Genomic DNA, 15,798 nt, shown 5'->3' with positions numbered 1-15,798 from the left:
TGATTAGTAAATTTCTCCAATTATTTTCATGGCTTGGCCCACCCTATTCATGGGTTGGATGTCTCATTGAAGTGGAATAAGAGCAAAAACTAAAAACATTGTATGTTAACAGCCTGTAGGTGATCATTTTCATACAAAAATTCCTAAAATGATCTGCGAACTTGAGTTCCAACCCCCATAACTAAATAACATATCTTTATTATACAATATGGGTATTTGGAACCATCCAAACTGTGGGGCACGTCATGGATGGAACACATCTTACAAATCACACAGATGAAGCAATCCTATTCATCCAAGTGATGATTCCCAAATGAATGGTTAAAAGTAAAATAATGAGTGGTTCAAATTGCAAGGGCAGAATCAGGTGGATATTAGGGTTTATTGCAAGATGGTTCCAAGCCCGGCCCCCACCAAGTAAATCGTGGACCGGAGCCCTGCCTGGGTTTAGATTTTATAAAAGTGGGGCCTATGATTAAGGTAACTTTGATAATATAGGGAAGCGGAATGGGTGGTGATCTCAGAACTGCCCGGGGCCGTGGGTCTATCATGATGCATGTGTTTTATATCTATACTATATATCCATCTGTTTTTCTAGCTCATTTTAAGTCATGAGTTCAAAAATTAGCAGATCTAAAGCTCAGACCACATCATAGGAAACAGTGGGAGTAATAACATCCACGGTTGAAAGCTTCTTACAGCCTAATATAATGTTTATTTGCAATTTAATCTATTGATAAAGTCACACGACTTGGATGAAAGGAAAACACAAATATCAGCTTGATCCAGCTTTTGTGGCCCTAAGAAGTTTTTAATGGTTGGCGTTCAAACACTATTGTTTTCCTAAGGTGTGGTGATCCACTTAAGCTTTGATTTGCTTCGATTTTGGGATATAATAAATACATCATTGTTTGATCTTTGATCTCTTTGAACTGTTTGTACAACTTCGCACGACACGCAACCACACCAGCCAATCCGCTTCTAGTTGGCCTCTATAAATAGAGAAACATTCAACATAGAAGTAAAGAGAAGGCTTTGAACTGAATTTCTTTGTTGCGAGAGAAAAGAAGAAAAAAAAAAGTGAGGAAAGATGGTCGCTGTTGAGGCTGTTGTTTTGCAACTTCTCATAAAACTCGCTGATCCCCTCATTAAGGAAGTCATTTCCTTATATGAGGTTGACGACAAAGTCGAATTGATTGTCACACAATTTACGCAGATGCAATGCTTCTTGAAAGACGCAGACGCCAAACAAGAAGGAGATGAAAGAGTGAAGAACTGGGTGCTGGACGTGACAGATGCTGCATACGTTGCTGAGGACCTCATCGACACCTTTATCTTAAAGGTAGAACCCTTGAAGCGAACAGGATTTGTGGGCCGCATTACAAGGTACGCTTTCATCTTCAGTGAGTTGATAGCTCGCTATAAGTTGAGATCGGAGTTCGAACGGATAAACAATAAGATCCGTGTTATTTCCGAAAGTAGGTCGACTTTTGGAATTCAAAATACAGGCCAGGAAGCAGGGACAATCTCCGCTGGTCCAAGCCTCCAAGAATGGAGGCTCACTTCTCCTCTTGATCAAGAACCAGATTTTATTGGTTTTGAGAAAGATTTGGAGATATTGGTGGACCGACTGACCAAGGGGGAGTTACGCCGTTGTGTTGTTTCTGTAGTTGGAATGGGTGGTCTCGGTAAGACCACTCTCACCAAGAAAGTTTATAACGACACTCGTGTTAAAGCACGTTTTCATGACTTTTGCGCATGGATTTGTCTATCGCAAGAGTATGATGTGAAAGATGTTCTTAAGAAGATCATAGATCGCTACATGGTGCTCTCAGAAGAGGAGTCCAAGAAAGTGGAGAAAATGGACGTCTTTGAGCTGAGGCATAAAATTTCAGAATATTTGAAAGGGAAGAGATACCTGGTGGTAGTAGATGATATCTGGACGAGCAGAGCATGGGATGATATCAAGGGTGCTTTCCCCCTAAATGATACTCTCCCTGCTGTGGAAAATGGAAGTAGGGTCATGATCACCACACGCATCAAAGTTGTAGCTTTACATGCAGATGCACAAAGCCTGCCGTATGAGTTGCTAACTTTAGGAAAAGATGAGAGTTGGAATTTGTTTTGCAGGAAAGCATTCCCAGGACATGGTAACATTTGCCCTGACAAATTGAAGCAGTTGGGAGAAAAGATTGTGGAAAAGTGCTGTGGTCTACCTCTTGTGATTGTAGTCATCGGAGGGCTCTTATCAACGAAAAAAGAAGAATGGGAGTGGCAGAATGTAAGTGAGAGTATTACCTGGCAAATTAACCAAGGACAAGAAGAAATCTCTGAAATATTATCTTTGAGTTTTAGAGATCTGCCCTATCACTTGAAACCATGTTTTCTCTACTTGGGAATTTTTCCGGAAGACTATGAGTTCCGTGCTAAGAAACTGATTCAATTGTGGGCCGCAGAAGGGTTTCTGCAACAGAGAGGGAATCAAACAGTAGAGAAGGTGGGAGAAGATTTTCTAAATGAGTTGATTCAACGAAGCATAATTCAACTTGCTAAAAGAAGTTCAAACGGGGGTATTAAAAGTTGCCGAATTCACGATCTTCTGCGAGATCTCTCCATATCAAAAGCCAAGGAAGGTATGTTTCTCCAAGTTCACCATGGGAATTCAAACGCTCCAGCATCTAGAGCCCGCCGACTTGTAATTCACTCTAATGCCTTAAGTGAGTGCACTTCCCTAAATTCTTCTAGTTCACGCTGTCGATCTGTGTTAATATATCATCAAGGTAATGATATGCTCGAAAGTACACAAGAGAAGCTTCTCTACGAAGGCTATAATTTGCTTAGGGTGTTAGATCTCCACAATGTCGACATAAAAGAGCTATCGAGTGAGATAGGTGCACTGATTCACTTGAAATACCTCCGATGTACCAGGACTTGTTTAAAAAGGCTCCCATCATCGATAGGCAATCTTCACAATTTACAAACACTAGTTGTAACATCTATGTTTGAAGTCAACATACCCAGCGAAATAGAGAAAATGGAACAGTTAAGACATTTCCAAGTTATGTACCCAATTCAAAGCCGTTATTACCGTGGTCGGGGTGTTATACAAGGTCGTCCACGGCTCAACCAGATGAGTAACCTCCATACTCTAACATGGGTAAAGGTTGGCGAATGGATGCACGGTTGCCTGGAAAGTCTTACGCATCTTAGAAAATTAGGAATATGTTTAGATTATGGAATGTTTGACGTGTATGGTGCGGTATTGTTCGAATCCATTCTCAAATTGAAATGCCTCCAGTCTCTTTTGGTAACGACAGATCTAGGTTACCTAGAATTTCCAAATTCGTCGGTGCGCCCTCTTTCATCCCTTCCCTCGTTACGTAAGTTGGTTTTGGAAGGAGAGTTAGCAAACTTACCCGAGCCTAGTGAATTCCTAACAAACGTCACCAAGCTTACCTTGAAACGGTCCAATTTAAAGCAAGATCCACTGGCGACGTTGGAGAAGCTGGAAAACCTTCGTATTCTCAGATTGCTGTATCATTCGTACTCGGGAGTGACGATGGCTTGTACTTCAAAAGGGTTTCCTCGACTCGAATCCTTACATCTTGAAGAGTTAGGCAACTTATATTCGTGGACAGTGGAGGAAGGAGCTCTGCCAACTCTTACACATCTACAGATCAATTCGTGCCATCGGTTGAGGATGCTTCCAGAGGGACTGCAACACGTGACTACCCTCAAGAAATTGGAGTTGCTGAACATGCCCTATGCATTCAATCGAAGGCTTCGAAAAGACGAGGGAGAGGATTGGAATATAATTTGTCACATACCCTCCATTGACATAATCGAACGAAATTGATAAGGTGACATTGGATTCGGTCCTCTGATCTTGAACTCCTTGGAGGTCTAAATTGGTGAGATTTCTTTCCCATCATCATTTACATTTTTCTTCTTAATGACACTTGGGATTTAATATAATCATATGGGTTTTAAACTATAGATACATGAATTTACACTGTTTTACAATCTTTAAAATTTTTATATGGAAATCTGTACCCATATGCTAAAAAACCTCCTCATTCTCAGATTGCATTGTGGAATATGCATACATTATTCAAAGAAAGGTATGAGAAGACGAGGGAAAGGTTTGACATGCGATTTATCACCTACTCTCCATCAATATATGCTATAGGGTGACATTCAAAGCAATCTCACTTTATCTCCTTGCAAGCTAAATTGGTGAGTCTTCTTTCCTCTCTTCACATTTATTTACTTTTTAATTAATTCTTGAAGTTTGCATAATCATAGGATTCATTGTTTATTTTTTAACTTACAAAAAAAAATATGGTCTCATGGATCTAGAATTCCACTTATATTCTTTTAGTAATTTATTCATTTATAGACTTTAAAATTCTTGCCACAAAAATCTCCTGCCAGCTTCTCACTCCCTTCGTAATTTTTATCCATACATCATATGGAAGACAGTATATTATAGTTTAGTTAGGTGTTTAATTGTTTTGTATATAGATCGTTTGAAGAAATGCTTCAACCAAGACCTTTTTGTATGACACCACGTGAACGAGTGGTCCTCCAGTTTGAGACACGCAGGTCATCGTATGGTTTGGAAGAAACCCTTGTATAATCCATCTAGTTGACCTGACACTTCTTTGCAGACCATTGTATAAATTCACATTGGTTTGACAACTCTTAAGTGCTTGGTCAGTGACTTTTCCTTGTTAAAATGTGGAGTGTAAGTTTTATTTCCAAGGCCATTGATCATAAGGTCCGCATCATCTTGTCAGTTTGATTTTAGAAGCAGTGGTCATTTATGGTAGGGCTGGTGCAAGGATTGTTTGGATGATCCGGGATCATCCATGTATAGGCAAATCAAAGACCTTCGAGTACTTTACATGCACAAAACATTCTTATTTGGAATGGAGTAAGGATGCAGAAGCAACTGAATTTCTTTTACTATCACAACTTAGCTTTGTTTTCCATTGGCCTTTTTTCCTTGATAAAAGAAAGAGAACAATATTGTTATCATGCCAGTTCAAATGTGATTCTAAATCCATATGTGACTCGAATCCTTACGTCTTGAACAGTTAAGGGAATTAAAGGAGTGGAGAGTGGAGGAAGGGGCTATGCCGAGTCTTTTACTTTTACGGATCTATTACTGCTGTCTATTGAACATGCTTCCAGAAGGACTGCAGTACGTGACTACCCTAAAAAAACTGGAGCCATGGGGCATGGTTTCAGACTTCAAGGAAAGGCTCCAAGAAAACGAGGGAGAGGACTGGCATAAGATTCGAAACATACCCTCCATCGACATAACCTATCAAAGCATTTGCACTTCCTCTCCTTGCTAGAGCTACATTGGTGAGAATTATTTCTGTCTCTTCATTTTTACTTACCTGTTAATCGATAATTCAAGAAAGTATAAACAAATCATTTTTTTTAATTGACTTAGAAAAACTATAGTCTCATGAAATTTTAAATTCTAGTTTTATTCTTTGAGTAATTTATTCCTTTAAACAGTTCAAATTCTTGCTATGAAAAATCTACTGCTAGCTTCTCCTTTCATTTTATAGTTTGTATCCATACATTGCTAAGAATACAAAGTATTTTATAGTTCTGTAAAGTGTTCAATTAATTTCTTATATAGAAATCTGCACGCCAATTGTTTGAAGAAATGCTTCAGCCAAGTCTTTTTTTGGATGAAACCATGCTATCAGTGCTCAGCTTGGACGCACACAGGTCATTGTATGGTTGTGAGAGAAACCATTGCATTATCCATCTAGTTGACATTTCTTTGGTGGACCATTTTGTAAATTAACATTGAATTGATAACTTTAATTGTTTGAACAATGATTTTTTTTCTTGTTAAATGTAGACTGTAGATTTTTTTTTTTTGTTTGAAGGCCATTGATGAGATGGTCAGCATTATCTTACCAATTTAATTTTTGAACAATGGTCATTCATAAGGGCCTGCCAAAGGATTGTTTGGATCATCCAAAGATGCAAGCTTGTGGGGCTTATCCATCAAATCAATAGTCTGGATTACCACATGCCCTGCTTATGCGAGCAACCTAAGACAATTTTCATGTTCCAATGCATTATGGCCCATTACTTTGTTCTGCACAATATGAGTTGTTTTAGCATAAATAATAGCACATCATTTTTAAGTTTTAATCAAAGATTTTTGATATATAAGCTTTTGCTTTTATAGGAGAAGCTACTTGGCATGCGGGAGGCGATTGGACGTGACATAGAGAACGGTCGTGAAGGAAAATTTATTTCCCTTTTATGGTTTCTCTGCTGGCTTCCTTTTTTCTTTTTTCTTTTTTCTATTGCTTCCTCATGTATGAATGGTGTGAGATATTTGGATGATGTTTTCAAACTGTATCAAGACGGGGTGTGTGTTTTATTTTTATTTGTTTGGTTTGGCAACTAATCCTGAATACTTCAATATAATAAGTTATTTCTCTAATGCCTGAGATGTAATTTTGTCAATATTTGGATGTAATATCCTTTTTCAAGGCAGTACTAGTTATTCAGAGTGTAGGCTCAGGAGGAGGTCCACAATGCTTCACCGAGGAGTTTACATGGGTGCATGATAAAACTGCTATACTAATCTTCAATACTTCAATGTAAAAGGATATTTCTGTAATGCTTGAGAACTATTACTTTATCTATATTTGGGTGTAATATGTTTATTCAAACTGAAAAATAGTTTTTCAAAATGTAGGCTTGGGAGGAGGTCTACAATGCTTCATCGGGGAGTTTATATGGGTGCATGATCAAAGATGTTCATGGCCACAATCTAGCTTTCCCAATGCAAAACTCAGGTCAGTTTGACTCCAATCATCTGATAGGCCATACATGTAGATTAAATGTTGACAGTCCATTTGTTTAGCATACGTTTGGCGCACGTAGTTTACGACCAACCTGATTCTTGGCCCTAGGAATAAGTTTCAAGTTAGGTTTGCTAAGCCCATACGTGGGTGGAGCCTTGCGCAACAACATGCAGCTGTATGTGCCAATATAGCATAACATGCAAGAATTGAGCTTTCCATTAAGTGGGCCATGTTGATTAAAACTTTTTGCCTGAAAGCGAAGTTGTTTCACACCTCAGGTGGACCTGTTTTCAAAACAAATGGCTGTCTAAAAAAATCTGCATTATCCAATTGTGCTGCATCGAGGAGTAGAACAACCTGTTTTTTGCACAATAAATCTAATCAATGTTACCCTCCTAATGAAGAGCTTGTCGAAAACAGTTTTTGCATACATCCATTTGTTTTGTAGACAGGTTCAACTAAGGTATGAAACAACTTGACTTTTAGGCTAGAAATTCTAAATAATGTTGTCCACTTGATGGAAAAGCTCGTCTCTCACTCTTATGCTATATCGGCACATGTGGCCCAGCAGGCCTCCGCATGTGAGTGGGAGTAGCAAACCTCTGTTTTAGGTCTACTTCATATGGCATTAGTTTGTTTTGGTCCCGCTATAGATTGTTGTCTTTACAGTATAGAAAACTGACTAAGGAGCCAATGCATTTGAATTTGTTTGAAGTTGGTCGGCCCATCCTTTGAAACCAATATTGGATTCAAATATTAATTTCATATCCCAAGCTTCTTTTTTTTTTTTTCAAAAAATGGGGACTAGCCCCCTGTATCTTTGTTAATTTGAAACAAGCATGTACAGACTGGACTTTCGGGTGGGCTCCACAATAACATTGGGCCTCACCTATCATTTCGCCTAATTGGCAAATGGAAAATAGGAGAAAAAAGAATAGAAGAAACTGGAGGAGAGGGAACTGCTTCAGGCGTCGAGACGGAGGAACATCTAAATTTCGCTGAAGTCAGGGACCCACAACTGCCCCACATAAGCGTCAATTGGAGAAATTCAGACAACTGGTTGGCCCTGCTGCATAGCTGACAGCCACATGCCTACATGCCACTGGCTGCAAAGCATTATCCCACCTCAATCTTCAGCCTGAACCAAACTGCCATCAACCATCAGCCTTGCAGCACACACCCAGTCAAGCATCAGTCCTGCTAGAATACTGTTATAGCCAGTCATCCACAGCAATGGCGTCTCAGACAGACAGTCCTGCAGTCCCACTGGGATAGGCCTGAAAACAGGGTCATTATAATAGTAGCCGGTTTGTATCCGGCCATATCCCAAGCTTAAAATTTGGTTCATGTTAGTAATGCTTTAACCAAATCTAAATAGGAGTTCCTTGCCATCCAGTATACATGACATTATTTTCATAAATAATTTGTGTATTTTTTTTTCCTATTCATCTTTTGTAGGACATTGATTGACAGATTAGGAGCTTTATTCATACAGATGTTTGGAGCATCTTCCATCTGTAGTACAGCCTATCAAAAATTAATCTGGATCTCCCAACTACACCCCGGCCACTTGCACTGAATGCTGGCAGAAGGATACTTCAACCAAACAGATAAGAACTTATACTTCCTCCTATTTTATCATTGACTAGTTTCTATATATGTCAACAATCAAGGCTTCTCATCAGGTACAGCCTGGTGTATAACTACCCAGGCACAAAGAACAGGCTACTCTGATAATGTGATGGACCATCCATGCACATGTAATGTGGGCCGTCAATTTCTTCTGTCTACCTCTAGGCCAACTGATTTGTTGTCGCGGCCCGTTTCGTGGACCATCCATGCACATAATTGGTGAGCTTTACTAGCTTCCCTGGACATTTGATGTATATTTTTTAACCCTCTATTCGTAGGATATTGATTGAGGAATTAGGAGCTTCAATCTGTAGGAATTTTGGAGCATCTTCCATCCAAGAGAGGGCCTATCAGACCAATATTTTGGATCTTCCAACCGCAGCCCCAGCTGTACAGACTGTTTTATTCTTAATGTAAGTATATGCTTCAAAAGCTTTTAGAGATTTAAGCTAGCAAATTCTAGCATAGAATTATCAAGTTTTTAATCGTGGATTGATTTCCAGGCTCTTTATCTCACATGATAGACTGTGACAACACACCCATGTGAAGCATCTCAACAGATAAGGAAGATGGTGGCATGGGAATCGATTACCTTTCTGTGGTTAACTTCTTTCCTCACTTCCTCTTGTAATGAAGGGTGGCTCAAGAGAAATACAGTCTGGTCAGGTGATTGTAGGAAGAATTAAGGATAATCTTATCCTCTCAGCTATGAACTTACAAAGCTTTCAAAAGCCTTTAACTGACATCTCCATGCAGCACATGGCGTGAGATTTTGTGGTCCAAGCCAATGTCTCTTGGAAATGTTCCTAGATGGTCTGATCAAGAGGCTGGCCAGTAGCTCTTCAAATTCAACAGTGATTGGTGCATGAGGATTTGGATGACATTCGTAATTGTAGCATGAGGATGTATTTGTGTATGCTTTCCAAGCAATCTTTTCATAAGTTACGTGGTGACATTGTAGGATATGATATATTCATTAGTTTTCACAAGTGTTTTGTGTAATGTTTGATTGTAATAGTGAATGCATGTTTTCACAAAATATTCTTACTGAGAATTGAAATAGAAGCAAATTTTATTTTTATTTTTACGGAGCACTCTTTCATCTATGTATTATACAATGTGTGATAGAGAGTTTTCACCGTTGATTTCAAATACTCCTCTGCTCCATATGGAAATATCCTAGCCATTGTAACTCCGGCCATGGTTAAAGCCGCTGCATTTTCTTTCATAACTGCCTATTTGATTATCACTAATTGTACTAGGAAGTTCTTATCTGAAAGACTATTTGAATGGTTGGTGCATTGCATGGACCTATCCAACTATTGCTCATCAAATCAACAGTTCGGATCGCGGAACTAGAGGACCCACTTGCACAAGCTGAAAACTCCTTGTGTTTTGTTGAAACTATCTGTTCGAAGTTGTACACTAACGCTTCTTTCTAGGTATCATGTATATAATGCTTGACTGGAAGAAATGGGAGCTTTGTTTTAAGGTAGTGCCCACCGGTCAGATAGTCAGGATCACCTGATCCCTGAATTTTAAGTTATGACCCCACAATTTAGACAGTATGGATTGATGCACATTTGTGTACATGGGTGTGTGGAAATAATTACATGATTCATTTCAGAAAGCAGCTCTGCGTAGGAGAGATCCCCATGAAGAAATTTAGGAAAGGGTAAAATGTGGGAATCCCACACTTCGGAGTGTCCACTCAAGATGGATTTAGGCCATCCACGAGTAGAACATATCACTTGAACAGTCCTGAATTTCCACGTGTATAGATTGATTGAGTGAATGGTTGAAGTCTGATATTAAAGTGCCAAAAACATGGAATGGTTGGCTCGGCAAAAAGATATTTCGAGTCCGTTCATCAGGCATATACATTCACATCAATCCACACTGACCTGTTTGTAGGACCCTTGTGGATGAAGAAGCACACCACAAAAATCATTAGTAAAAACTCAATCAGATTATTTAGAATCATATCTAGATCGTCAGTCAGATCAGTACTGATTTTGGTATAAGTTGTTCCGACATGATCCATGATTCAAACAAATTGCCACAAATGAGATAAATGATTTCCCAAACTACCATTTAGTAGAGCATTAAGCCTTCAATATCTTGCAGCAAACATGTTTTGTGTACATCTCTCCAAGGAAAAGATACCAATTTTCTCAAAAGAGATAGGTGCATGGCCTTTTGTAGAAGCGTTGACAGCAAGACAAGTGAAAGCCCACCCATATGGGGTTGGGTAACATAGGCCCCATCCAACAGATAGGTGATTCTTATAACTTATTTGTTAAATTACGACGATTGGCTATTTTTCATTTGGTAGTTTGCTAAAGCCCATTGATAAAGTAAATTATTACTATTATTTTATTTTTATAAATTTAGATTTGGGGGCATAATTTAGACAGTTCAATCTAAATAACATGTTTGCCACAGTGGCATTTTTAATACCTGTGCATCAGCTATCCCACTTGGTAATGAAGGGTGGCTCAAGAGAAATATTCAAGATGGTTCATCAGGTGAAGGCCACTACTAACAAGGCATGGAAAGAAATCAAGATGGTTCACTCATCAGGTAGACCACACTTGTATTCAAAAAATGGTAGTTAGAATAGAAGATGGTGAATGTTCTATATTCAACATACATGTATCATGTAGTGGTACATAATGAAAGAGTAGAAATAGTCATTTTCTTTTCAAGCATGTGCCTTGAATATACCAGGAAAGAAAAAATCTTTAAAATGAAGAATAAAATTGATGTTATTGAATAAAGTATTAATTATAACATATTTGATGTGCTTATATAAGTTTTATATATATAAAAAAAAGGCCTTAGAATTCCTTTTTTTCCCCTCCTAATTTGACTCAAAATAAGACAATTTCCAAAATAGTAAAAAAATTTTAAAATAGCAAATGAATACTAATCTTATCAAAATTCATAGACAACTTTTACATCACTAAAACAAAGACTCTAGCCCACAAATAAACATTTATAAACCTAAAAATAGAAAAATGAAACTTACTATGAAAGTAAATTCCAACTTCAAATCCTAATTGGACCTGAATGATTGAATTTTGAAAAACCTTTGGAAGCCAACAATTCTTGAGTTGTTTATCGGAGACATGAAGCTTGCCGATGGCTTTCCAAAGGTCTCTTATGCATGCTAAATGGAAGACTGGTCATAAAGTCATGGTTGTCCAAGCTATCATGCACATTTAGGCCATTTCTGCTTTTAGGCTTGAATTTGTGCGATCCCTGTCCTCCATTGAGTAATTATTTATCAGTCCTATATCAATTTTTATACCACCGGTGAGAGTGTTAGTGGCTCGAGTGTCAAGAGAGGCCCATGCCTAACATGGACTGGCCGAAGCCATCCATTTCTTTTACACATGTGAAGGGCTATTCATGGGTCGGTTTGATTTCTAGCCAAGGAGTTTAATCAGTGGGACCCTCCTGATGAGCAGTTTGGATCTCATGCACGTGCCCACATAGTCATGTGTGAGAAATTATTGCCACAAAAAATTAGTGCACTTAGGATTCGTCCCATCCACATGGAAAATAATTTCTGTGGCTTCAAATTGATGCCCAAGGATGCCACGTGTATGGTGTAGGATGCTCGGGCAGATACACAGTAATGGATGCAGATTTTCTGTGAGAAGTTTTTGATAAGAAGTTCCTGTGCTGGGAAGCTAGATGGGGCTATTTCTGAGAAATCCACCCTATCTATCCTTTTTGGGAGATCATTTTAGCATATCCAACCAAAAAATACAAGACTCAAGTGGGCCACACAGGAGGGAAAACTGGAAAAAGAAATGCCTACAGTTGAAACTTTTTAATCTCCCCACCTCGATGTTTATATGCCATCCAAATAATTTATAAGGTCATTTCTATTGGGATGAACTGAAAACATAAAATATTGGAAGTTTTTTATTTAAATCTTCTATACTTTCTATGCAGGCCAGAAGCTACCCCTTATGTTTCATTTAGATGTTCTTCAGAGTAGCAAGGCGAGTCTTGGGTTAGCAAAACCTACTGCCTTTATGGATCAAAGTTACAGATTTATTTCCAACAGTGATTTTATTTTATTTTATTTTGTTTTATTGTGCTTTTTCAATGATCGTTTTCTGTATGAACTATGATACACTTGTTTTTTTAGTAATGCTGTACTTTCCTTCTTCACAGATAACACCGAAGAGCCATGAGGTTTGGATTTTATGGTCAATCCATGCTTTCAAACCCATAAAGAATGAGAGAATTGTAGTTATTCATCCAAGCTTAAAATTGATTCATGTTAGTACGAATGTACGATTTCTACAATTTTACGAGTTCTAAGTCTATTAGGATCGGATCCAATTGAATCTAAGTGGAAGTTCCTGACCGTTCAAACTTTTCCTCTTTTTATTATTTTTTTTTAATTTTACATTAACCATTTGTAGGCCTCGATGGAAGGATTTGGGACTTCCAGTCTATGAATGAACTGACGGATTACGCCCAGGGCTAAAAATCAGCCACATCTATGGTTCGCGTGTTTCTTGTGGTGTGTTACACCTGAGATTTGGATTTTTTTTCATTTTTAGGCTCATGCCTGAAAATGTGCTGAAAAAATGAATGGATGGCGTAGATAAAACATATACATCATGATGGAGCCCACACAGCACGGACCAGTACCTAGTCCGCAACGAGTTTGTTGATATGAGGAACGGTAATGAGGCGGGTTCTTTTACAACGGACGCGGATTAGCTGCAGGTTGAATACTGAGTAGCGAGACTTGCTAGTGAAGTGACGTCACTGATTTCTGGGGGTTCCACCATGATGCATTTTTTGTATCCACGCCGCTCATTCATTTGGAGAGATCATTTTAGGGCTCTAGACAAATAATGAGGAAGATCCAAACTTGGAATATACCCCACCACGGAAAACAGTGGGAGAGTGACGCCCACCGTTGAAACCTTCCTAATGTCCACCATGATGTTTATTTGAGATCCAGCCTGTTCATAAGTTAAAAAAGACATGAAATAAGGGAAAACACAAATAAAATCTTGTCCTAAAACTTTTGTGGACTTTAGAAGTTTTTAACGGTGCTCATCACTCTTCCCACTATTTTCTGTGGTGTGGTCCACTAGAGCTTTGGATCTGACTCATTCTTTATTTCATGACCTAACATTATCTCTCCAAATGAATGGAGACGGTGTGGATATAAATCATACATCATGGTGGGGCCACAAAACTCGGTGACGTCACTTCAGTAGGAATTCTCGCTACTCAACCTGTCCGTAGCTAATGCACAACGTTTTACAATTATTGTCGAAAAAGCGCCTCCACAACAAATGGCTGCGGGTGGGGCCCGATGTGGTGTGCATTGCATCCAATCCATTTAATGGGTTCACTACACCATAAAAAAGGACAAATAAGAAATCAAGCCCGTCCCATCATCATATGGGCCACCACGTTGATTAAGAGGCCTTTCGATGGTTGTCATTATTTTATTACGCGGTCACCCGATAATTGAATGGACCTGATTTTTGGTGAATCCCATTTTCTTGACATGAGCAACTTTCTCGAGTCGAGATGTTGAATGACATGTGCATACGAGGTAGACCCCACTCGAAGCTAGTCAGCTGCGCGAATTTCTCATATACACGTGGCTATAGCATGCAGATATTACGCTGTGATTTTTATTGCTATTGGGCACTTATTATTTTTCGGTGAAAATCATGAAGTCTAATTGTAACGCCTCGAAAATTGGCACCCAAGTACATGTATTCCGGTCTCCAGTTCTCGGGTGTTAACCAAATGAAACGCATATTTCTCCTCATTCAAATTCAAATTCATTTCACACATAGATAATTAGAGTTGCACAATTCAACTTAGCAAAACTAAAGTGAGGTAGAGATAACAAGGATTAAGAGTCAAAAAGACAATTTCAATAGTGATGATCACCCAAAATGGGATTATGCAAGCTACAATCCACAATATACATACCCAAGACGGTTTAAGTGTAAAGCTTTCAATTTACTCTCAATTCTCCAAAACATAACGAAGTTGGCACAACCCGATATATGCCTGAGGTCTCACTAGTACCTACATCAATGATACGCTTGGTTGCTATTTTAAAACACTGTCCTAGGTGGGAGTGAGTAGCTAACTCAGTGGTTCCATTAGTTCTAAGTTACATATATTATCGACCCAATCAGCACAGGTAATGATAAAATAAGAAATAAAATATTTTCTAAATACTCTTGTTAAATGCGCATATGAAGATATGACATGATACATGCTCTCACGATTCGACACTCCCTCAACACACGATTCTGACCACCTGGTTCACAAATGACAACACTTCCTCAACATATGACTTCGATGTTTGTTTTACCACATTCTAAATTAATGCAATGCAATAAATGCTCATATTAGCCGAATAATTATTAACTTTAATTCATTTAGCATATTGGCGAAGCCAGGATACCGACGTCATATCACAAGTCCTTATCTGGATCACGTGGCTCGTAGCTACTCCTCACCAGTGTCCTTTGATCCAAATTTAGGTGTCACCCATTTATCTCAAAAATTAACAATTTCAAAGGTAGATATGATACCTAAATTTATGAGGATCAACCCGATATAGGTCGTCCCCCAAACCGATTATGATCACTATGTTCCGAGATTGTAACAGCCCATAACACGCTGCCCGATCGACTGGAGCGCTATTTTCGAAGGGGATTTAGATCAAATGACTCACCTCAATCCACGCTCGGACCATAGCCCGGATGAACAATGGCTGGGGTGTTATAGAGGTACAGGCTTATCACATTAAACTAAATTACCAAAAGAAAAGAGCTCGTCACCCAATTCCATTCACGCCCAAGTCATTCGAATGGTACTCTGGTACACAACCATCAGCCAGGTAATTTGATGGGGGTCGTTCGAACCATGATTTATCACCTCCATCAGTGTCACTGGTCACCAAATCATCCTCGTGCAAACAACTAACAGGAAAAAAAAATTAAAAAATTAAAAGTCATATTGCTTTTAGACAACTAAGAACTTTGAATTAAAAAGGACTAAAATTTGGGACCGCTGTCTCTTATGTCACACTACGCGGATTGCGTATTGAGTAAACTCTATGGGCCGCTGTGATTTTTATATTTTATCCACTCCGTCCATCTATTTTACGAGATAATTTTAGGGCTCGAACCCAAAGATAAACCATGTCCAAAGCTCAAGTGGACTACACCACATGAAGCAGTGTGAACTAAATGTCTACCGTTGAAAATTTCTTGGGGGCAATAGAAGTTTTGGATCAAGC

The 15,798-nt window shown here is 38.8% G+C and overlaps 1 protein-coding gene across 21 annotated transcripts in view; it reads left to right on the top strand.

Moving 5' to 3' along the window:
• The first annotated feature begins 1,038 nt into the window (after positions 1 to 1,038).
• LOC131257764 (probable disease resistance protein RF45) overlaps positions 1,039 to 15,798 on the top strand; it is an 87,320-nt gene continuing 72,560 nt past the window's right edge. For 11 of the 21 annotated variants that reach the window (XM_058258636.1, XM_058258634.1, XM_058258631.1 and 8 more), the window contains exon 1: positions 1,039 to 3,911. In XM_058258636.1, the coding sequence (XP_058114619.1) occupies positions 1,091 to 3,856 (2,766 nt within the window). In that variant the 5' untranslated portion in view covers positions 1,039 to 1,090 and the 3' untranslated portion in view covers positions 3,857 to 3,911. Of the gene's footprint in view, positions 3,912 to 4,083; positions 4,237 to 5,099; positions 5,374 to 5,659; positions 6,645 to 6,742; positions 8,200 to 8,309; positions 8,703 to 8,797; positions 8,897 to 15,798 lie in introns of all 21 variants that reach the window. The other 10 variants (XM_058258635.1, XM_058258639.1, XM_058258621.1 and 7 more) reach the window with 9 other exon arrangements.

Source organism: Magnolia sinica, chromosome 10 (assembly GCF_029962835.1).
Source record: "Magnolia sinica isolate HGM2019 chromosome 10, MsV1, whole genome shotgun sequence".
NCBI lineage: Eukaryota > Viridiplantae > Streptophyta > Magnoliopsida > Magnoliales > Magnoliaceae > Magnolia > Magnolia sinica.
The sequence above is the reverse complement of the archived record's forward strand: the minus strand, read 5'-3'. Positions and strand labels throughout refer to the sequence as shown.